At 45.2% G+C, this 22,892-nt stretch overlaps 1 protein-coding gene across 5 annotated transcripts in view; it reads right to left on the bottom strand.

The window, feature by feature from the left end:
- The window catches only part of PKHD1 (PKHD1 ciliary IPT domain containing fibrocystin/polyductin), a 707,308-nt gene that overhangs the window by 566,592 nt on the left and 117,824 nt on the right, over window positions 1-22,892 (bottom strand). For all 5 annotated transcript variants that reach the window (XM_056564010.1, XM_056564009.1, XM_056564011.1 and 2 more), the window contains one exon: window positions 8,973-9,201. In XM_056564010.1, the coding sequence (XP_056419985.1) occupies window positions 8,973-9,201 (229 nt within the window). The remainder of the gene's footprint in view (window positions 1-8,972; window positions 9,202-22,892) is intronic.

Consider the following 22,892-nt stretch of genomic DNA (forward strand, 5'->3'; position numbering starts at 1 on the left):
CAGGTAATGGTTGAAGTACTGTGCATGTACTCAATCAGCAATTTTGGTGAGCACGGTCGTGCACTTGGCAAGCTTGATCAAGGTATGACTTCAAGGCTGGAGGAGGAAGAATAGGCCGCCTCTGGCGGGGTACCAGCAGACTCCACCGACGGGATCTCGGCCCATGAGCCCCAGGTTCTGTGGTGAGGCGACAATCTCACTGGTGATGCACCTCCAGGTGTCCCTGCGCTCTCCGCTGGAGGTGTCTCTGGCCAATTGTCATCATCAGGCAGTGGTGGAAGATTGCAGGCCCCCTCTTCGTCTAATGACAACCGCTGCAGACGGTCAGCAAGTTCTTGGAAAAGTCAGGCTGCGACAGCCACAACTTTCCGCTTTTCCGGCGCCATTTTGCCAACTTCACCACGTGGAACGCTGCTCTCTGCCATGTTTGTACTCTCCAGCTCTCCGTGCAGACTGAAGAGGTCGCTGTGCGTGGCGTCTTTTATAGTGGGCTTCTCCAAAATGGCGCCCGGCAGAAAGGACACTATCGGTGCAGCCCCGACTTCCGGTCCCTCCAGAAATGACTCCTGTATCTCTGAGTTCCCTTTCGGCTGTGACACAGCAACTTGGTGGCCACGGCCAGGGGCACAGCGCGGCCTTTCTTTGCGCGCTTTTCCGGCAGCAGTTTGGCTCCGCCTGTGCCGACCGGACCAAAAGATCGCAGCATGAACTCATTGCGCAGTTTACACATTTCAGTTGTAGATAAATCTTCGCCTCCCATCTTACTTTTTTCGTGGCCCCCTTGTATGGTGCACCACGGACACCACTCCCGTACACAGCAACACGGTTTGTAGCACATGAATAAAGTTTGTTTTCTGGGGGGGAGTACACTTTCACTTGTGGCGACTGTAGAAGGCACACACCCGAATCCTGTTCGTGCAACGCCAAAAAGGCTTTGTGGTAGCCCTTGGGGGGTGTATGGTAGTTGGGGTGTTGTTTTGGTAGATGAGGGGTTAATGTTAACCCTATAGTTCGTGACACCAGGCTGAGGGCTAGTATGCTGAGGTACTTCTCCGGCCTATCACCGCCCTTCCCAGTAACGATAGGTGCATGCATAAAATGACTGAAGGTCCACAAGGTACTTGAACTTGGATAATTTTACTTAAATGCTTGCAGTACATCCAATGAACAGCAACAGTCTCAGGAATACAGTCTCTATCTAGTGCAATGACTGACAGTTGTTGCGGACCTTGACCTCATAAAAGTTTCTGAATTAGGGAATATTGCGAAGATCCGTCCGGATTTAGGGGATAGATAAGGTCCGGTGATCTTGCAGAGTGTTTAGGGATTGACACACTCACAATTTAGCAGATATCAGCCGTCGCCGCAAGGCTCAGGCCTAAACTCACTGATGACAACAGCGCAGATCCTTCTCCATCAACAGCCCACGAGGAAAGAGAGTGAGCAATGGCCGCCGCTCCCTTATATGGTCAGGGGCAAGGACGTATTTACTGGTCCAATCAACTGTCACTCACCGTTACAAGGAGTGATGGGAGATAAACGTCACAGGGACCTCCAAAGATCCTCAAGCATAAAACCAAGAGTTCACCGGTCCTGTTACGCTATGCATAGGTAATTAACCATTTATATACACTTGTACAATCCTATATATATATAAAAATCCTGAAGAATTATTAGATAACTAAAACCTAGATGAGAGGTGACTAGGGGCGGGCTAGTTAAGAAGAACCCTGACGTCCTAGGGACTCTGGCTATGGGGACTTATATACAAAGGTACAGGATAGGATGCGGTACTGGGACACCACATATAACTATGATATATCCTGATCTCATAGAGATATAAGCAGTATACAGATAGAGCTAGGGGAGGTATATACTTTATATCCTGATTCATTTAAATAGCAGCAGCAGTATACAGTTATATAGCTGGAGGGGAGATGTATAAATATTATATATCCTGATCCCATAAAGATAGCAACAGTATACAAATAGAGCTGGAGGGGAATGGCACTGTAGGAATCAGAAATAGTGAGTTTGCAAGAGTCCTTTTTTAAAGGGAGACTGGGCCCTGTAGCTTCACACTGTCCCAATTGATAGCCCTGACACAAAGGCTTCCACAAGGTTGTTTCATGGACTGGTATGATAACAACAGAAACACTGAATGTGGATTAAGATGAGAGTAGTAGTCCCAAAGCGTATTGTCATGGAGCTGAGCGGTATCAACCCAATTGTCATCTTCTGACCCCTATAACTTTCTTATTTTTTCACCTACGGGGCTGTATGGGGGCTCAAATTTTGTGCCGTGATCTGAAGTTTTTATCAGTACCATTTTTGTTTTGATCAGACTTTTTGATTGCTTTTTATTCATTTTTTATGTTAGAAAAAGTGACCAAAAATACGCAATTTTGGACTTTGGAATTTTTTGACGCGTACGCCATTGACCATACAATTTAATTAACAATATATTTTTATAGTTCAGACATTTACACGTGATACCACTATGTTTATTTTTATTATGTTTATATATTTTTATATGGTACGGCGTCCATTTTAGGACATTGTCAGTTGTCAGCCACAACTCTGTCCCCCGTCAGGCGAAACAGCATCCTGCCTCCTCCCTCGGACCAATCCTCCGTCAGTCGTCAGCCAAAACTCCCTCATCCAAAACTCCCTTGCCCAAAACGCCGCCATCCCTCAGACTATTCTCCCTCAGATGCAACTTCCTGCCGCATAGCAGAGCCGACGCTGCACATCATGTATACAAGAGTCGATACTGTGAAACTTGCAAGTGTACTACAGACACTACATGTGCTACAGAGTCTGTATAGCAGAGCCGACACTGAATAGCGTATACAGCAGGACCCACATAGCAAAGAGCAGACACTGACTCCGCTCTGCTACACGGCAGGAAGGTTTTTCGTCTTAGGGATGACAGAGTTCCGGATGAGGGAGTTTTGGATGATGGAGGAGGGAGTTGCAGCTGACACCTGAGGGAGATTGGTCGGAGGGAGGAGGCGGGGCGCTGTTTCGCTTGACTCGGAACGGAGTTACAGCTGACGACTGACAATTTCCTAAAATGGACACCGTAATATGAAGTTTGGAAAAATGGGAGTGATTAAAATTTTTTATAAGGAAGGGGTTAATGTGTGTGTTTTTAAACTTTTTTTTAAATATATATATACATATATATATATATATATATATATATATATATATATATATATTACACTTTTAGTCCCTTTTGAGGACTTTTAGGAGGAATCATTTGATTCCTCATACAGATCAATGTGGTTCCGTTCATTTAGTCCAAGTGGACCTGTTGCATCAAGTCTTATGATCCACCTTGGCTCCTTCCTTAGCAGCAATGTTTGTGTGGTGACTGGGGTGTTGCAATGATATTACAGGGTCTGGTGGTATTAACCCTTACTTGTCGTGATGCCAGGGGGAGGTTTGCTTAGTATTAGAGGTCCTGCTGCCAACTGGCACACAAAGGGCGGGGATAATAAACGGAATGTCCACAGCAGAATTTCTGAGATAACTGGAAACTTTTACTTAACTTTTATGCAACAGTCTTTACAATTGTACAGTTTCTCTTGAGGTAACCGGGATGCAGGTTCCTCACAGGCTTTGCTGGGACGGATAGTCTTTAGCTTTAAGCAGGCCACTGTGCTACTAATTATAAGATTTGAGTAGAATAGTAGCCACACATGATTTGTAGATAGAGCTTTATAACTCACGGTTTTAGTGGCTGCTGGTCCTTTCATCTTTTGCCTAGTTGAAATGAATGAAGATATGCTGATTGTGCTTGCTTGATAGTCCGGAACAAAGAGAGAGAATTTACCGACTACAGACCCTTATATACTAGGGGGGCTGGACTAATCCCATTGGTTGCAAAGCCTGTAAGTCCTGAACCCAGAGAACTCCTGAGTGCATCACATGACATTAACACATGACCCCGGAAGGTCCTAAACATCTATACAACCATTATCATATATTTTGTGACCTGGGTATGTCCAATACATTTGTACATTATAAAAAAATACACTTATATGAGGTGACCAAGGGGAAAGCCTTGCAGGAGAGCCCTGTGGAATGGAGGGACTCTAGCTGAGGGGACATTACACAGGGACAGGACAAGGTCCTGTACCGGGACACCACATTTGCTTATCCACACTATTATGACGGGCGCATTCGACTCGATGCAACAAGTCCACTTGGACTAAATGAACGGAACAAGCTTAGTGTATTGTTATAATATTTCCCTCTGTTTGTTAGTTTTTAGAGATGGTTTTGAAATTAACACTGTTTTGTTTATGTGTGGTTACCATGACTACCTAGACCCGGGGATATTTAACTACGTCTCTAATGATGTGACGCAAGGCCAGCGGAAGCACTTGTGTAGCGTGAAACGGCACCTGTCGCCTCTAAGAAGGATCCCTGGAAGTGTGTCTGCCGAAGGGAATACATTGCATTGCAGTGCCAAGTAGCCTCTTTCTCTGAAAAAAAAAAAACTATGTTTATCTTCCTACCTGCACAACAACTAAAAAAAAAAATGTCTGGTTCTCCCCCGCACCAATTTTGCCACCCTCCCAACCCTTGTCAGTTCAGACAGGACTATACCGTCCCCCTGGCTCCCTCCCAATATGCATTGTTCCCTGTGCTCAGCTGAAAGGGTTAACTGGTTTTAATTAACTCTCGTTTGTGGCTAATTAGAGTTAGCCGGCGTTTAATTAGAATCGGAGTATTTAATGACTGCGCGGTAACCCTTTCAGTGCCCGGCCACCCTCGCTGCAGCACATCCCGCCTGCCCCGTATTCCCTCACTTACAGCCCGTAATTAATTGCTTCCAGTATCAGGCGCTAATTGTTACTGGAACCGGCTGAGGGAGCTGGCTGCCGATCAAAGGTGCCGTACAGAACCCGTAATAATGCGGGGGGCTATATACTGTGACCACGGAGCTGTATACATCCTGCTGTGGTTTATGACCTCAGTATCTGGCAGCCATATTCCTGCCAGACTCCGCAACTGTGGGCAATTATCCTGCAGCCAAACTGCACTTGTTGTACTGTGGCCGGGCACTTTTTAACTGTAAAAAAAAGGTTTTTCCTTTTTACATATTTCACCTGTAAAAACAGAGAGGATAATAATGGCATTTAAATACTACCAAAATTCATGGTAAAATACATGTGATTTTGGCAGCTTGTGATTGGGGAGGCAGCACTCTACAGCTGTATGAACCCGGCCCTAGGCCCTCTCCACATCAACTGCATTTCTGTGTCCATATTATGGTCCATATACTGGCAGCTGTCAGTGCAGGTAATCAGAAAAGCAGTCGGGGCAGGATACACGGTGTTAATAAAGATTAAATAAAATGTGGCTGTATTATGCCCATGTGAAGGCACTGGCCTAAGGATTACTAGCCCCCAAAAAGTTAAATTCAAGAAATACAATCACTTTAAGGGTCCGTTCAAACACAGGCAGATTTCTTTCAGATTTTGAGGTGTCCCAGCACCCGCGGCTGTCCTGTGGCTTCAGACTGCTTTGGGCAGCCCAGCAGCATAGGTGTTGGTCCCACTGCAAGACTGATCATTATATTAATTATACAGTCCAATATCGAAAGTGCCCAGCACTGCTACTCCACTAAAGACAATACTCCGCTAGGCTTAACACGGCCAAAGAAGACCTTCCCGGTGCTGTCATATAAAAGTCCAAGATGTGAACCAAACAAAGAAACGTAGAAATGATGCACTCACCAGGTCTTGAGGTGTATCGCCAGCTCTTTATTTCATTTCAGCATACAGCGAGGAAAATTCGTACAAGGAGAGCGGACAGGTGGAACAAGGTGGGGGAACAAGGTGGGCGACGGTCCGTTATTGTGCTTGCGCGCTTCGTCAGGCCCCATGATAACGGACCGTCACCCACCTTGTTCCCCCACCTTGTTCCACCTGTCTGCTCTCCCTGTACGAATTTTCCTCGCTGTATGCTGAAATGAAATAAAGAGCTGGCGATACACCTCAAGACCTGGTGAGTGCATCATTTCTACGTTTCTTTGTTTGGTACATTATATTAATTATGTTATGCACTTTATTAAGAGGTGATACATTTTTATGGTTGATTTTGTTGCTGTTATCCTCATATATGTTATTTATATGTTACTGTGCCTTTAAGCAGAGGAGAGGTGACCCCCATGTGACCTTGCCTGCCAATGGGAACCCCTAAATTCTTCCCCTTATAGTGTAATGGGGGAGGAGTTGCTCGAGTTCACTGCTGAGTAAAGTGTGGTGTGCTGTGTGCTTAATGGTAGACCCAGATCAAATTGATTCTATCCGGTCCTTCTGCAAGGATCACCTGTACGGTAGAAATGCATGCCCTGGCGGAGAAAGCAACAAGACCTTGACAGAACCCTGGCTACCAGAATCAATCTACAAATCTTCCAAGTCAGTATAAATTTATTTGGTGAAAGCACCTCAAGTCCCAGCAAGGCAACAGGGCTCCCAAAGGGTTAAGCTGCATCCTCTCACTCTGCACCATACTCTCTGTATAATACCATCTGTATCCAGCTCAGTAAAGACAGTTATCCGTAACCTGACGTCGGTGTGTTCCTTTACTCCCTGTGTGTGGCCCAGGAGAAGCTGTCTCCAACCTCAGACTGTGTATAGGATAACGGTGCCCTGGCATCACAAAGTGATAAGGTATTTCCCTAAACCACCCATGGTGCCAAAATTTCCAGCTGGTTCCCAATTTGTATTGTGTAAACTACACCAACTACGCCAGAAAAAAAAAAATTTAAAAAAATAAAAAGTGACACAGCACACATTTTCAAAAACATTTAGGGGGGGGGATTCATCATTGTAGGTGAAGTATTTTTGTACACTTTTTTGTGTGCTGGTAATGTGTAAGTGCACCAAATTTATTAAATGGTTGCCGGGCGTTTGATACATTTTATGCAGGTCACATTTCCTGGAATTTCACTGGTTAATTCATTGCGAACATTTTGCAACTTTGCTGTGCAAAACTTTGTGACTTTTCTACACATACACCAAAAAGCAAAGCCATGTCTGGGCTGGTGTATTTTTGAGACTATTGAAAAAAAAAAGTCTAAGTTGATAAATTCATTATCACTGCAAAAGACTAACCTTAAAGGTGGAAAACTTTTTTTTTTTTTTTTTTTAAATCAACTGGTGCCAGAAATGTAAACAGATTTGTAAATTACTTCTATAAAAAAATCTTAATCCTTCCAGTAGTTATTAGCTGCTGAATACTACTGAGGGAATTCTTTTCGGGACACAGAGCTCTCTGCTGACATCACGAACACAGTGCTCTCTGCTGACATCTCTGTCCATTTTAAGAACTGTCCAGAGTAGGAGAAAATCCCCATAGCAAACATATGCTGCTCTGGACAGTTCCTAAAATGGACAGAGATGTCAGCAGAGAGCCCTGGGGTCAGGTTGTCAGCAGAGAGCACTGTGTTCCAAAAAGAAGCAAATTTCCTCTGTAGTATTCAGCAGCTGATAAGTACTGGAAGGATTAAGATTTTTATAATAGAAGTAATTTACAAATCTAACATGTTAAAAGACAAGAAAGGGGAGAGCACTCTGAGGGCATATATCACCTGGACTGGATTGCGGTCAAACCCCGGTACCTATCTTCATATCTTCTGTGGGGTGCACACATACAAGCATCAAGTATCGGAAAGATTCAAAATAGAAAAACGTAGGTGCACTCGCCGCTCAGCGGAGACTACTGCATGTCGGGGTCCAGTACAAGGGGAGATGGATCTCAGCGAAGGTGCAGGAAATGTGGCGCTCGGAGGCTACTTCGGCAGTTTCGCACGTAAGTGCGTGCTTCTTCCGGCCTTCTTACGTGCGAAACTGCTGACGTAGCCTCCGAGCGCCACACTTCCTGCTCCTTTGCTGAGATCCATCTCCCTGTGTACCGGACTCCGACATGCAGTAGTCTCTGCTAAGCGGTGAGTGCACCTATGTTTTTCTTTATTGAATCTAATTTACAAATCTGTTTAACTTTCTGGCACCAGTTGATTTAAAAAAAAAAGTTTTCCAGTGTTCATTCTTTCGACAGGATATGCATTGCTGTGAATGGTGACAACGTATGTCTGTGGGGTCCTACTGAACTTAGAATGTCTCTTGACAGAAATTCCGTAGTGTGAACGTTTGCCTAATACTGCAACTAAGTTTCACTTTCTTTGTTCTGATTATAAATGAGTGGGCGGTTGAAGGCTGGACTTCTACTGATCAAAGTTGGGTCTCCACCGACCAAGGCCGGATGTCTACCAATCAAGGCCGGATGTCTACCAATCAAGGCCGGATGTCTACCAATCAAGGCCGGATGTCTACCAATCAAGGCCGGATGTCTACCAATCAAGGTTGGATGTCTACCAATCAAGGTTGGATGTCTACCAATCAAGGTTGGAGGTCTACCAATCAAGGTTGGATGTCTACCAATCAATGTTGGATGTCTACCAATCAAGGTTGGATGTCTACCAATCAAGGTTGGATGTCTACCAATCAATGTTGGATGTCTACCAATCAAGGTTGGATGTCTACCAATCAAGGTTGCATGTCTACCAATCAATGTTGGATGTCTACCAATCAAGGTTGGATGTCTACCAATCAAGGTTGGATGTCTACCAATCAAGGTTGTATCTCTACCGACCAAGGCTGGACCTTTACCCACCAAGGTTGGATGTCTACCAGTCAAGGTTGCCCCTCCACCAATCAAACCATCTAAGTTTAATCTAGGTAATATCTCCTTCATTTTTAATATATATTTACAGCAGTCAGAGCACTGACATCTAAGGTAGTTGTTACATATATACATAGGTTATTGCACCCCAATTGATACAAAACTTCTCACCCCACAGTTGTCTACCCCCAGCATGAAGGAAGATAGGACAGATTACACTGAAATGCCCAGAATACTGCATCCTTTGTCAGCAACAAACAGGTTCATACCTGATAAAGAGTCCAGTGATATGGGCTACATGCCCTGTTCCATTGTCAGCTGGCACAGAACGGGCCTCATCCTCCCAGTTACAATGACAAACATGAAGATAAGCCAAAGATCTTGTCACCAGTAGGGCTCCCACACGCATGGTTACATCACAGTGAATGAATGTGTTGCGTTTCTCATGGCACTGTGCCCCAGCCTCAGACATCAAGTCACACAGGAAGGACCAGGAACCTGCCAAGGTGAGAGTAAATAATTCAGATTAATGAAATATTCACATGGAATCTGTGCTGCACCTGCTCCCTGTGCCCAGCAAGGCTTCTCAGTTGTAATTTTTGCCATAAACACCTTTTTTTCTTAAACAAAAAAAAAAACAAAAAAACAAAAAATTGATTTCAAAATAAAAAACTTTTCTGTTTCTGTATCAGTGTAATTGTGATCACAATTGTGAGGAAAATATAATATAATTGTAATTTCCCAGTACAGGTACGTGGTCCTGTACTACCTGTAGGCCCTTTCAGGTTGAGTCCCTCAGTGACCTGGGGGCTCCCCTGCAGGGTCTCCCCCTCTTGTCTGTGTAAAGATAGTAAAGATAGTATAAAGGACCTGTGGGAGGTCTCAAGGACCTGTGAGTAAGCCTGTCACATGTTATGTTATGCAGTCACATGATTTGTTGTGTCACATGTACTTCCAGAGAGCACCAGCTTAACCTATGACCCACAGCTTGACCAATGGGCTTTAGTCCAGACCCCCACTATATAAAGGGGTGGCCATTTGCAATTCTCTCACTTAGACCCTACCATCTGCTCTGAGAACAAGTCTTTCAAGTCTTTGCTGAAGCAGCTACCAGTGATCTCAGGACAAGTGATCAGCATCTGGAAGACCACAAAGCTGAAGTCTATCCAGTAAGTCTACAAGTCTATGTCTGCTGTCACTGAAGTCAGTCAAGTCCTGCACATAGTCAAGTCAAGTCTAATTACAAGTCAAGTGTATTACAAGTATTGGTCCAGCAAGCTGCAAGGTCCTCTGGGTACTGGTCACCTCTCTGGGAATTCTGGCCATAGCTGTGAGGATAATTACACCTGTCTTCTATTCAGTAAAGCCTCCGTTTACCCTTAACTGGTTGTGGACTCTTCATTCACTACTAGCCCATGGGATAATGTGTGGTGTTCCAGAACCCAAAAACGACACTGGCGTCACGAAGACATAGGAGTTAATACCATCTGACCCCCGGGTTAATAACATCAGATCCCACCACTCACACCGCAACACCCGTGGTCCCGCCATTCACCCGGTGGGTCACCACATAATATTCTGCACCTCCATCCGTCTGTATGGCAACTGGCTACAACAGGAGCCCTACCCCCTTCTCCCATAAGATTAACCCTCTTGTGAGAGATTTGCAATCTTTAAAAAAATAGGAAACCCTTTCAGTGGGTTTCGCCAAAAGCTGTACCAATGAGAAACTCTACACTACTGTCTGCAAACCAGTGCTTTATTCTAGCAAGCAAAGCCATGTGCAAAGGTGTAAGCTGAAGCTTCAGGGGCCCCACCTTTTATTTACCATGTTAGTGTCTTACTACTACTACATCTCCTAACTCCTCTCTACTGTGGAGTGTAAGCTCTTATGGACAGGGTCCTCTCTCCTGTAGAGTGTAAGCTCTTATGGACAGGGTCCTCTCTCCTGTAGAGTGTAAGCTCTTATGGACAGGGTCCTCTCTCCTGTAGAGTGTAAGCTCTTATGTACAGGGTCCTCTCTTCTGTAGAGTGTAAGCTCTTATGTACAGGGTCCTCTCTCCTGTAGAGTGTAAGCTCTTATGTACAGGGTCCTCTCTTCTGTAGAGTGTAAGGTCTTATGGTCAGGGTCCTCTCTCCTGTAGAGTGTAAGCTCTTATGGACAGGGTCCTCTCTCCTTTAGAGTGTAAGCTCTTATGGACAGGGTCCTCTCTCCTGTAGAGTGTAAGCTCTTATGTACAGGGTCCTCTCTCCTGTAGAGTGTAAGCTCTTATGTACAGGGTCCTCTCTCCTGTAGAGTGTAAACTCTTATGTACAGGGTCCTCTCTCCTGTAGAGTGTAAGCTCTTATGGGCAGGGAACTATCTCCTGTGGTGTGTAAGCTCTTATGGGCAGGGTCCTCTCTCCTGTAGTGTGTAAGCTCTTATGGACAGGGTCCTCTCTCCTTTAGAGTGTAAGCTCTTATGTACAGGGTCCTCTCTCCTGTAGAGTGTAAACTCTTATGTACAGGGTCCTCTCTCCTGTAGAGTGTAAGGTCTTATGGTCAGGGTCCTCTCTCCTGTAGAGTGTAAGCTCTTATGGACAGGGTCCTCTCTCCTTTAGAGTGTAAGCTCTTATGGGCAGGGAACTATCTCCTGTAGTGTGTAAGCTCTTATGGGCAGGGTCCTCTCTCCTGTAGAGTGTAAGCTCTTATGGACAGGGTCCTCTCTTCTGTAAAGTGTAAGCTCTTATGGGCAGGGTCCTCTCTCCTGTAGTGTGTAAGCTCTTATGGGCAGGGTCCTCTCTCCTGTAGAGTGTAAGCTCTTATAGGCAGTGTCCTCTCTCCTGTAGAGTGTAAGCTCTTATGTACAGGGTCCTCTCTCCTGTAGAGTGTAAGCTCTTCTCGGAAGGGACCCCTCTCCTGTAAAGTGTAAGCTCTTATGGGCAGGGACCTCTCTCCTGTAGAGTGTAAGCTCTTATGACAGGGTCCTCTCTCAAATAGAGTGTAAGCTCTTATGGGCAGGGACATCTCTCCTGTAGAGTGTAAGCTCTTATGGGCAGTGTCCTCTCTCCTGTAGAGTGTAAGCTCTTATGGACAGGGTCCTCTCTCCTGTAGATTGTAAGCTCTTCTGGACAGGGTCCTCTCTCCAGTAGAGTGTAAGCTGTTATGTACGGGGTCCTCTATCCTGTAGAGTATAAGCTCTTATGGGCAGGGTCCTCTCTCCTGTAGAGTGTAAGCTCTTATGCACAGGGTATTCTCACCTATAGAGTGTAAGCTCTTATGGGCAGGGTCATCTCTCCTGTAGAGTGTAAGCTCTTATGTACAGGGTCCTCACTCCTTTAGAGTGTAAGCTCTTATGGGCAGGGACATCTCTCCTGTAGAGTGTAAGCTCTTATGGGCAGTGTCCTCTCTCCTGTAGAGTGTAAGCTCTTATGGGCAGGGTCCTCTCTCCTGTAGAGTGTAAGCTCTTATGCACAGGGTATTCTCACCTATAGAGTGTAAGCTCTTATGGGCAGGGTCCTCTCTCCTGTAAAGTGTAAGCTCTAATGTACAGGGTCCTCACTCCTTTAGAGTGTAAGCTCTTATGTACAAGGTCCTCTCTCCTGTGTAGTGTAAGCTCTTATGGACAGGGTCCTCTCTCCTGTAGAGTGTAAGCTCTTATGTACAAGGTCCTCTCTCCTGTAGAGTGTAAGCTCTTATGGACAGGGTCCTCTCTCCTGTAGAGTGTAAGCTCTTATGGGCAGGGACCTATCTCCTGTAGAGTGTGAGCTCTTATGGACAGGGTCCTCTCTCATGTAGAGTGTAAGCTCTTATGTACAGGTTCCTCTCTCTCCTGTAGAGTGTAAGATCTTATGGGCAGTGTCCTCTCTCCTGTAGAGTGTAAGCTCTTATGGGCAGGGACCTATCTCCTGTAGAGTGTGAGCTCTAATGTACAGGGTCCTCACTCCTTTAGAGTGTAAGCTCTTATGTACAAGGTCCTCTCTCCTGTATAGTGTAAGCTCTTATGGACAGGGTCCTCTCTCCTGTAGAGTGTAAGCTCTTATGTACAAGGTCCTCTCTCCTGTAGAGTGTAAGCTCTTATGGACAGGGTCCTCTCTCCTGTAGAGTGTAAGCTCTTATGGGCAGGGACCTATCTCCTGTAGAGTGTGAGCTCTTATGGACAGGGTCCTCTCTCATGTAGAGTGTAAGCTCTTATGTACAGGTTCCTCTCTCTCCTGTAGAGTGTAAGATCTTATGGGCAGTGTCCTCTCTCCTGTAGAGTGTAAGCTCTTATGGACAGGGTCCTCTCTCCTGTAGAGTGTAAGCTCTTATGGGCAGGGACCTATCTCCTGTAGAGTGTGAGCTCTAATGTACAGGGTCCTCACTCCTTTAGAGTGTAAGCTCTTATGTACAAGGTCCTCTCTCCTGTATAGTGTAAGCTCTTATGGACAGGGTCCTCTCTCCTGTAGAGTGTAAGCTCTTATGTACAAGGTCCTCTCTCCTGTAGAGTGTAAGCTCTTATGGACAGGGTCCTCTCTCCTGTAGAGTGTAAGCTCTTATGGGCAGGGACCTATCTCCTGTAGAGTGTGAGCTCTTATGGACAGGGTCCTCTCTCATGTAGAGTGTAAGCTCTTATGTACAGGTTCCTCTCTCTCCTGTAGAGTGTAAGATCTTATGGGCAGTGTCCTCTCTCCTGTAGAGTGTAAGCTCTTATGGACAGGGTCCTCTCTCCTGTAGAGTGTAAGCTCTTATGGGCAGGGACCTATCTCCTGTAGAGTGTGAGCTCTTATGGACAGGGTCCTCTCTCCTGTAGAGTGTAAGCTCTTATGTACAGGTTCCTCTCTCTCCTGTAGAGTGTAAGATCTTATGGGCAGGGTCCTCTCTCCTGTAGAGTGTAAGCTCTTATGGTCCAGGTCCTCTCTCCTGTAGAGTGTAAGCTCTTATGTACAAGGTCCTCTCTCCTGTAGAGTGTAAGATCTTATGGGCAGGGTCCTCTCTCCTGTAGAGTGTAAGCTCATATGTACAGGGTCCTCTCTCCTGTAAAGTGTAAGCTCTTCTGGACAGGGTCCTCTCTCCTATAGAGTGTAAGCTCTTGTGCACAGGGTCCTCACTCCTGTAAAGTGTAAGCTCTTATGTACAAGGTCCTCTCTCCTGTAGTGTGTAATCTCTTCTGTACGGGGTCCTCTCTCCTGTAGAGTGTGAGCTCTTATGTACAGGGTCCTCTCTCCTGTACAGTTTAAGCTCTTATAGGCAGTGTCCTCTCTCCTGTAGAGTGTAAGATCTTATGGGCAGAGTCCTCTCTCCTGTAGAGTAAGCTCTTATGGGTTCTCTCTCCTGTAGAGTGTAAGCTCTTATGGGCAGGGTCCTCTCTGCTGTAGAGTGTAAGCTTGTATGTACAGGGTCCTCTCTCCTGTAGAGTGTAAGCTCTTATGGGCAGGGTCCTCTCTCCTGTAGAGTGTAAGCTCTTATAGGCAGGGTCCTCTCTCCTGTAGAGTGTAAGCTCTTATATACAGGGTCCTCTCTCCTGTAGAGTGAAAGCTCTTACAGACAGGGACCTCTCTCCTGTAGAGTGTAAGCTCTTATGGGCAGGGTCCTCTCTCCTGTAGAGTGTAAGCTCTTATAGGCAGGGTCCTCTCTCCTGTAGAGTGTAAGCTCTTATATACAGGGTCCTCTCTCCTGTAGAGTGAAAGCTCTTACAGACAGGGACCTCTCTCCTGTAGAGTGTAAGCTCTTATAGGCAGGGTCCTCTCTCCTGTAGAGTGTAAGCTCTTATAGGCAGGGTCCTCTCTCCTGTAGAGTGTAAGCTCTTACGGACAGGGTCCTCTCTCCTGTAGAGTGTAAGCTCTTACGGACAGGGACCTCTCTTCTGTAGAGTGTAAGCTTTTATGGGCAGAGCCCTTTCTTTTGTAGAGCGTAACCTCTTACGGGCAGGGACTTCTCTTTTTGTAGAATGTCTAAAATGATCATATCATGCCTTCCATTTCAGATTTTCTTTTTTTTTTCTGTTAAATAAAAAAAATTCCAAGATTCCACATCCAGTTGTGTGATCTCATGTTTACTTCGTGGCTGCTTGGGAAGGTAACTATGTATGTTCTGCTATTTACTCGCGCCCCTCTCCCCCTCGCCTGACAGTTTCCTCGGCTCCTGCAGAGACGTTTCTGTCCAGATGGAGTGGGAACAATCCGACCTCTTGTGGTCGGGACGCAGACAGCTGGAAAACAATGGGATTAGAGATATTTTGCATAACTGCTGCAGCGCGCGGCTCCGTTTTCTTTGGCAGCCGGGGTCTTTTTCATATCATCGCACGCTGCAGAGATGACAGGAGATTTCCTTGACTGATAATTCTTTTGTCATGAGCCCAGCTGCCGATGACGCTTGCAGGTTCACGTTAATAAATATTGCATGGAGATGTTTTCCTAGGAAAATATTCTCCCCCTATAATAATAATGGTCTTAAAAAAAAAATATTTAAAAACACTGGTGCTATTGTATAGGAAATACTTTGAAGTATTGTTTCCTTTGTGTCATTCTCATCAATATACCAATCAATGTCTTATTATTGACATATAGGTTCATTAGAATTTTACCAATTTTAGACAAGGTGGAAGTACCTGGAATAGTGTTTCCTAACCAGGGCGCCTCCAGCTGTTGCAAAACTACAACTCCCAGCATGCCCGGACAGCCAAAGGCTGTCCGGTCATGCTGGGAGTAGTAGTTTTGCAACAGCTGGAGGCGCCCTGGTTGGGAAACACTGACCTGGAAGCAGGCCTGGTGCAAGGATTTTTGCCCCCCTAAGCGAAAACTAATTTTGCCACCCCGCCCATTGGCTCCTACTGATGTATGGAGGCGCGCGATGTCAGGATGGTGGATGGACCTGACCATAGTGATCGCCCCTGTCTGCCTGAGATGTGGTGCTGCGCTCCTTCAGCAGGCTGAAAAATGCCGATTATATAATACAAGTGGGGTGGGAGTTTTGCTTGATGGGTAGGTGCTTCGGATGAGTGGGTGCTCGGATGCTGGCTAACTTTATTGCAGTGGGCAGAGCGACGCCCCCATCAAGAGGGTGCCCTAGGCGGCTGCCTATGTTTCCTAAAGGCAGAGCCGGCCCTGCCTGGAAGGTGTCTGCTATGTGAGATCTGGCAACGGTTGATACTGTGGTTATCCCTATGGGCAGTGAAATGTGCATAGGTCAGGGTGGCAATGAGGGAATGAAGAACAGGTTAGCACCATGGTCATCCCCAATGTCGTGTGCACTGATGCATCAAGCACCTGTCATTTAGCAATGATGGAACAAAGTATACATTGCCACCACCAGGCTTATTCCTGTGGGTAGTGTAACCTAACTAGGGAAACTGTTACAGGGCAAGGAGAGAATCCAGCACAGATGGACTAATCTAATACAACGGGCAGCATGAAATAGCATAGGACAAATCCATATCCATATGCAGGGGCTGAGGGCTGCACAATTTTGGCGGTAATTTTTACTGGTAACTTCTTGCGGCCATTGGTTTCTGCATGTGAGTGTGGTTACATCCACATGCAGGATCCTCCCCCGGAGAATGACCTATCAACACATGAATATCTAATGGAAATATTAGGAAATATTTACATGCATCATTTCAAAACAGCAACAAACAACAACAACAAAAAAAACAAAAACGCCTGTGCGGCAGACTGGGGTGCACCCGATGGACTACCTGTCTGTATCGAGGGTTTAGTCCAGGTGACACTGATAACAGATTTCCTTTAAAGGGGTACTCCCCTGGAAAACTTTTTTTTTTTTAATCAACTGGTGCCAGAAAGTTAAACAGATTTGTAAATGACTTCTATTTAAAAATCTTAACCCTTCCAGTACTAATCAGCTGCTGTATACTACAGAGGAAGTTCTTTTCTTTTTTTATTTCTTTTCTGTCTGACCACAGAAATTCAAAAACAAAAGAACTTCCTCTGGAACATAAAGCAGCTGATTAGTACTGGAAGGATTAAGATTTTTTAATAGAAGTCATTTACAAATGTGTTTAACTTTCTGGCACCAGTTGATTTAAAAAAAAAATATGTTTCCCAGTGGAGTACCCCTTTAATGCCGACACTAATGTCTACAAAGCTATGTGGAGCACACATGGCAATCAGTGTGTCCCGGCTGTGTTCCGGTGAGTGTCACTCACCTGTCCGTGCCGCTCCAGACCGTCCTCTTCATGCTCCGCTGCGTGGCCATTGCTCTCCTTCGTCGTCATCACGTCACCGCTCACGCCGTCCCGTCATCCTATTGGAGCGGCGTGCGCAGCGATGTGATGACGGAGATGGAGAGTGACGAACCAGAGCAGCGGCGACGCTCCGCAGCGGCGGGGACACGTGAGTATAACATTCTATATTACCATTGCACGGATCCCTCAACATACCATGGATTCAAGTAACGATAGTTCATTTGGAACGAATTACCATCGTATGTTGAGAGATCACTGTATTTATCAAGAATATTTGTATTTGAGGGAACACCTCGTGAACCGGAGATCACATAAAATATGGGGGGGGGGGGTACTGTCTGAATCTTGAATTTTGGACCTTATCTGGACCTGAATGAATTTTGTGATCTGGTCTGCTCTCTGAATTTATTTTGGGGTACAATCTATGGTCTGAATTAATTTTGTGATATGATCTGGAGTTTAAATTAATTTTAGGATCTGATCTAGTGGAGCATTATAGAGCACCTGTCAACAAACTAAACATTTAATATATTGTTCCTTATATAATTATAAGACACTTTGCTATTTACTTGCTGTTAAAATTCTCGACCGTTATGTTTTCGATGTGATTGAAAAAACGGCCACTAGTTGGCTGCGTTCTGTTCCTTGCTTCAAGTCAAACAGTTAGTTTGGTCTCCTCCCGGCCTGGCAGGAGACCAAACTCAGGGAGTGGGTGCGGAGCATGGCGGGGCACAGCACTCGCAGGCTTCAGGGATGTTGCGCCTGCTGGGGAACACCCACTTTTTCCTGCCTGGAGCTCATACAATGTGAGCAAGGGGAAAGGTATAATACCGAGCTTTTTAAAACTTGGAAACAAAATTTTAAGGGAAGGAAGGTGTTAGGAGTAGTTCGTATAATATAATCTGAGTTAGTTTAGAAAATATGGTTTGATGACATGTACTCTTTAATAAATCATAGGGCCTGGATTAGGTTTGGGGTATGGTCTGGGAATTGAAATGAATTCTGGGGTATGCAATCAAAAGAGAAAACCTCACCGCACTACTACCTCAGACTTAGAGCTGTCCAAGCTAGAAACACGTTGGCATTTCATACTGTCCTCGGTCCTTTGGACTGAGTTTATACCATTGTTTTTAATATCGTTATTGAAATAAAAAAAAAGCAGATTTTAGAAGTTCCCAATGCTGTTTAATTCTGTCAGAATTGACTTGGGGGTCTAGTCTGGAGTCAGAATTGATTTTGGAGTACGTAATAAAAGAAAAAATCACAACAAAATGAATGGCAGATCTCCTTTAGCAGCCTTTTAATCTCTTTTACATACTGCTTCTGACTAATTTTCTCTCCGGGCATGCTGGGAGATGTATTTTTGCAACATCTAGAGGTCCACAGTTTGGAGACCACTGACCTCGAGGATTTGTTAAGAATTACATACCGTATTTTTCGCCGTATAAGACGCACTTTTTCTTCCCCAAAACTGGGGGGAAAAAGTCGGTGCGTCTTATACGGCGAATACACCCCTATCGCGGCGGTCCCTGCGGCCATCAACGGCCGGGACCCGCGGCTAATACAGGACATCACCGATCGCGGTGATGCCCTGTATTAACCCTTCAGACGCGGTGATCAAAGCTGACCGGCGCGTCTGAAGGGAAAGTGACACTAACCCGGCTGTTCAGTCGGGCTGTTCGGGACCGCAGCGATTTCACCGCGGCGGTCCTGAACAGCCCGACTGAATAGCCGGGTTAGTGCTTACAGGACACCGGGAGGGACCTTACCTGCCTCCTCGGTGTCTTCTCCGTTCAGGGATCTCCTGTATGGCCGGCGCTCTCCTTCCTCGTCATCACGTCGTCGCGTACGTGCGTCGGCGTGCGTAGCAACGTGATGGCGGCGACGGAGAGCGAGGATACCCGGCCGGCAGCAGAGACGTTCCGGAGCGACGGGGACATGGCGACAGCGAGGGAGCGACATCCAGGGCAGCGGTGACGGGTCCGGAGCGGCGGGGACACGTGAGTATTACCTCCTTTGCAGTGGTCTTCAATCTGCGGACCTCCAGATGTTGCAAAACTACAACTCCCAGCATGCCCGGAGCCAACGGCTGTCCGGGCATGCTGGGAGTTGTAGTTTTGCAAGATCTGGAGGTCCGTAAGTTGAAGACCACTATTGGGTTCAAAATCTTTATTTTTTTAGATTTTGCACCTATAAATTGGGTGCGTCTTATACGCCGGTGCGTCCTATAGGGCGAAAAATACGGTAAGTTGTATTCGCTGATCCTCATCCTGTACGTTCCTTTTGCAGCTTATATTGAGTTATTCTGTGAACATAGGGCAGAGTACGACAAGTGTGGAGGGTGGGTTGCCCTTTTTTGGGGTGGTTACTAGAGTTGCTCGTGAATATTCGCAATGCAAATTTTATTCGCGAATATAGCACTATATATTCATAATTACGAATAATTTTTTTTTATTTAATTTTTTTTTTCACAGTACACATCACAGTGATCATCCCTCTCTGCTTCCAGCTTGTGTGGTGTAAAGAAGGCTCTAATACTACTGTGTGAGACTGGCGTGCGAATTTGGGCATATGCGAAAATTTGCATACGCTAATTTTCACATATGCTAATTTTCGCTTATGCTAATTTTAGTATATGCTAATTTCCGCATACGCAATTTTTCGCATATGCGAAAATAAAACGCGAATATTACGAATATGCAAATTTAGCGAATATATGACGACTATTCATCCATATATTCGCGAATATTCGCGAATTCGAATATGGCCTATGCCGCTCAACACTAGTGGTTACTCATTTTATAAGATAGCTTAGGTTATCATTAGACCCAGCATGAGTACCTAGGGGTATTTATGTGCCATTGCAAATATTAAGGATTTACGATAACAGTAAACATATTTGTAAGGCTAGGTTCAGACTACGGAATCTCCGGGCAGAAAATTTCCGCCCGGAGATTCCGAGTTCCGTATGCTAGGACCGCGCGGACACTGCAGTCTCCTATAGACTGCTATGTGTTCCGCTAGGATTTCCGCCTGAAGAAAGAGCAACCCCTTTCTTCAGGCGGAAATTTTCTAGCGGATCTCCGGAGGTCCCCAACTTAATAGAGGTGGTCAATATGGGGAATCTCACGTGTGGCCACCAGAGATCCTTTGCCCATTCCCAATTTCCCTCCTTTCTCAAGCGTTGGGGGAGTTGGCTTGCAACCCCACATTGCCCTCGCCCGTTCGCGTGTATATTTAGGGGTGAAAAGAATGACTGATACATGTGTGGTGTCTCGGTACCGGATTGCATCCGTTACCTTGTGGTGAGGTCCCCAAAGTCAGAGTCCCTAGGTACCGGTGGGGTCCTCATCTATAGTTAGCCCCTAGTCACCCCTTTAGTAGTTAAAATTATTCAAATTCTAAGTGTAAATATGTATATATTGTATACTTACCTTGTTGTAGTGTCGCAGGACCTTCGGGTCACGTGATGCGTTGCAGAACTCTATTGTTTTCTAGTTAAGGACCTTTGGAGGTAGTCAGGTGATCACCCACCATGCATTGTAACGGTGAGTGACAGCTGACATTGGACCAATCCAAAACGGCCCTGCCCATATAAGGGAGCGGCGGCCATTAATCTCTCTCTTGTTTCTGCGCTGCTGATGAGGATGATCTGCGCAGCTGTCATCAGCAGTGAATAGGCCTAAGCCTTGCGGCAACGGCCATCTCTCAAAAACTGTGAGTTACCTCAATCCCTGTTAACTCCGCAAGATCACCGGACCTAAATACTCCCCTAAATTGGATGTACCGTAAATACCTCAGTAGAGTTTCACGCAAGTTCAAGTTCATCTTTGCTGTGGACATTCAGTCATTTATGCACGCATCTATCATTTCTGGGAAGGTTGGCTATAGGCCGAAGATTTACCTCAGCGTATTAACCCTCACCCTGGCGTCACGAGTGACAAGGGTTAAATTAACCCCTTATATACCAACACAACAGCACCCCACCTACACAACACCCCAAGGCAGTTACCACACTTGCTACATGTTAGCCTGCTTCCCTCTGGCCTAACCTACAACACCCTCGAAATGATGGACTGGCGCTGCTACTGATGGTAACTGGCTTCTGTCGGTTGTTCCTGATCAATACTACAGCTGGTTAGCATACAAATGAGTCGCATAGTGGCTTCCTAAAATCCTATCAACTTATTTTTGTTTTGTTATCTCTTCCATTGCTTCTCTTAATTCGATTCCTTGTTTATTTTCTTACCTGTTTGTCTAGACTGAACCGGGGGCGTTGCCTCCAAAAGCACTAGACCTTATATGGCTGTTATATGTTCAGCTAGTTGACATGCTTGTATTTCTGTGTTTACAACTGTTACTTCTGTTATTTCTGCTTTATGACGATTTGAAAACAATAAAAACTTATTGAATAAAAAAATAAATAAAAAAAGAGTGACCAAAACATCAGACAGGAAACATAGAAACTGAGAAGTGGTCTGTGGTCACCACCTGCAGAACCACTCCTTTATTGGGGGTGTCTTGCTAATTGACTATAATCTTTACCTGTTGTCTGTTCCATTTGCACAACAGCATGTGAAATTGATTGTCAATCAGTGTTGCTTCCTGAGTGGACAGTGTGATTTCACAGAAGTGTCATTGACTTGGAGTTACATTGTGTTGTTTAAAGGGGTACTCCGGTGGAAAACTTTTTTTTTTTTAAATCAACTGGTGCCAAAAAGATAAAAATATTTGTAAATGACTTCTATTAAAAAAAATCTTAATCCTTCCAGTACTTATTAGCTGCTGAATACTGCAGAGGAAATAATTTTCTTTTTGGAACGCAGTGCTCTTTGCTGACATCTCTGTCCATTTTAGAAACTGTCCTGAGCGGCATATGTTTGCTATGGGGAATTTCTCCTACTCTGGACAGTTCTTAAAATGGACAGAGATGTCAGCAGAGAGCACGGTGCTCGTGATGTCAGCAGAGAGCACTGTGTTCCAAAAAGAAAATAATTTCCTCTGTAGTATTCAGCAGCTAATAAGTACTGGAAGGATTAAGATTTTTTTAATAGAAGTAATTTACAAATCTGTTTAACTTTCTGGCACCAGTTGATTTAAAAAAAAAAAGTTTTCCACCGGAGCCACTTAAAGTGTTCCCTTTATTTTTTTGAGCAGTGTATATGCATGTGTTTTTTTTTTTTTTGCAGATTCACCTATCCACACAAAAAATGGTGAAATAGATCCCAAATCCACAACATTATGAGCCACTGTGGTTGTAAATCTGCAGATAAAATTTACAGCAGTTCTCACCCATGTGGATTCAACCAAAGAGGGCAATTGATTTATTTTCTCCAGACTACAACAGCAGCTACATGAAAAGTATTTCTTTTTTTTTCTCTCTGAGGTGATGCCCTCCTAAACACTGCCGCCCTAGGCACAGGCCCAGGGGTGCCTAATAGCAAATACAGCCCTGGGCTTTTGTAAGTCCCCTCTGTCAAGCTCCTTAGATATCTCAGTTACTATTGATTGCAGCATCTAATGGGTCAAAAAGAAGTTTCTCTGATCTCACCCATTTTAGTAGCGGGAGACTCTAGCTGTCAGATGACCATGATGTACCTGTACATAACAAGTCTTTATGTAATGGAATCTATAATAAACAGCTTTATCATAGTGGCTTAAGTGGTTAATGGTTTAAGGGGGGGGGGGGGTAATATTTTTCTACCAATCTTTCAAGGATTTTTTAATCAACTTCAATGGGCACTGTCCGAATCGAAAACCTTTAATAAGAAAGTAAAGACATGACTAGCACTGTGCTCACTCCTGTCCTATCAGACTGCAGCACGAAAACAGAGAGGAGGGGGTTACAGAGCAGCCAGCAGTGACTGGATAAGAAGACCCAGCACAGCGAAATCAGGGAGGAAGTGAATGCATGGTGGGTAAAGGCGGGCTCAGTGTTGCCTCGGACAGGCCCCTTCCTGAGCAGTGGAAGTCAGAATGAGTGAGCTGCAGAACAGAGGGATTTATGAACCAAATACAAAAGCTATGC

Source organism: Hyla sarda, chromosome 3 (assembly GCF_029499605.1).
Source record: "Hyla sarda isolate aHylSar1 chromosome 3, aHylSar1.hap1, whole genome shotgun sequence".
NCBI lineage: Eukaryota > Metazoa > Chordata > Amphibia > Anura > Hylidae > Hyla > Hyla sarda.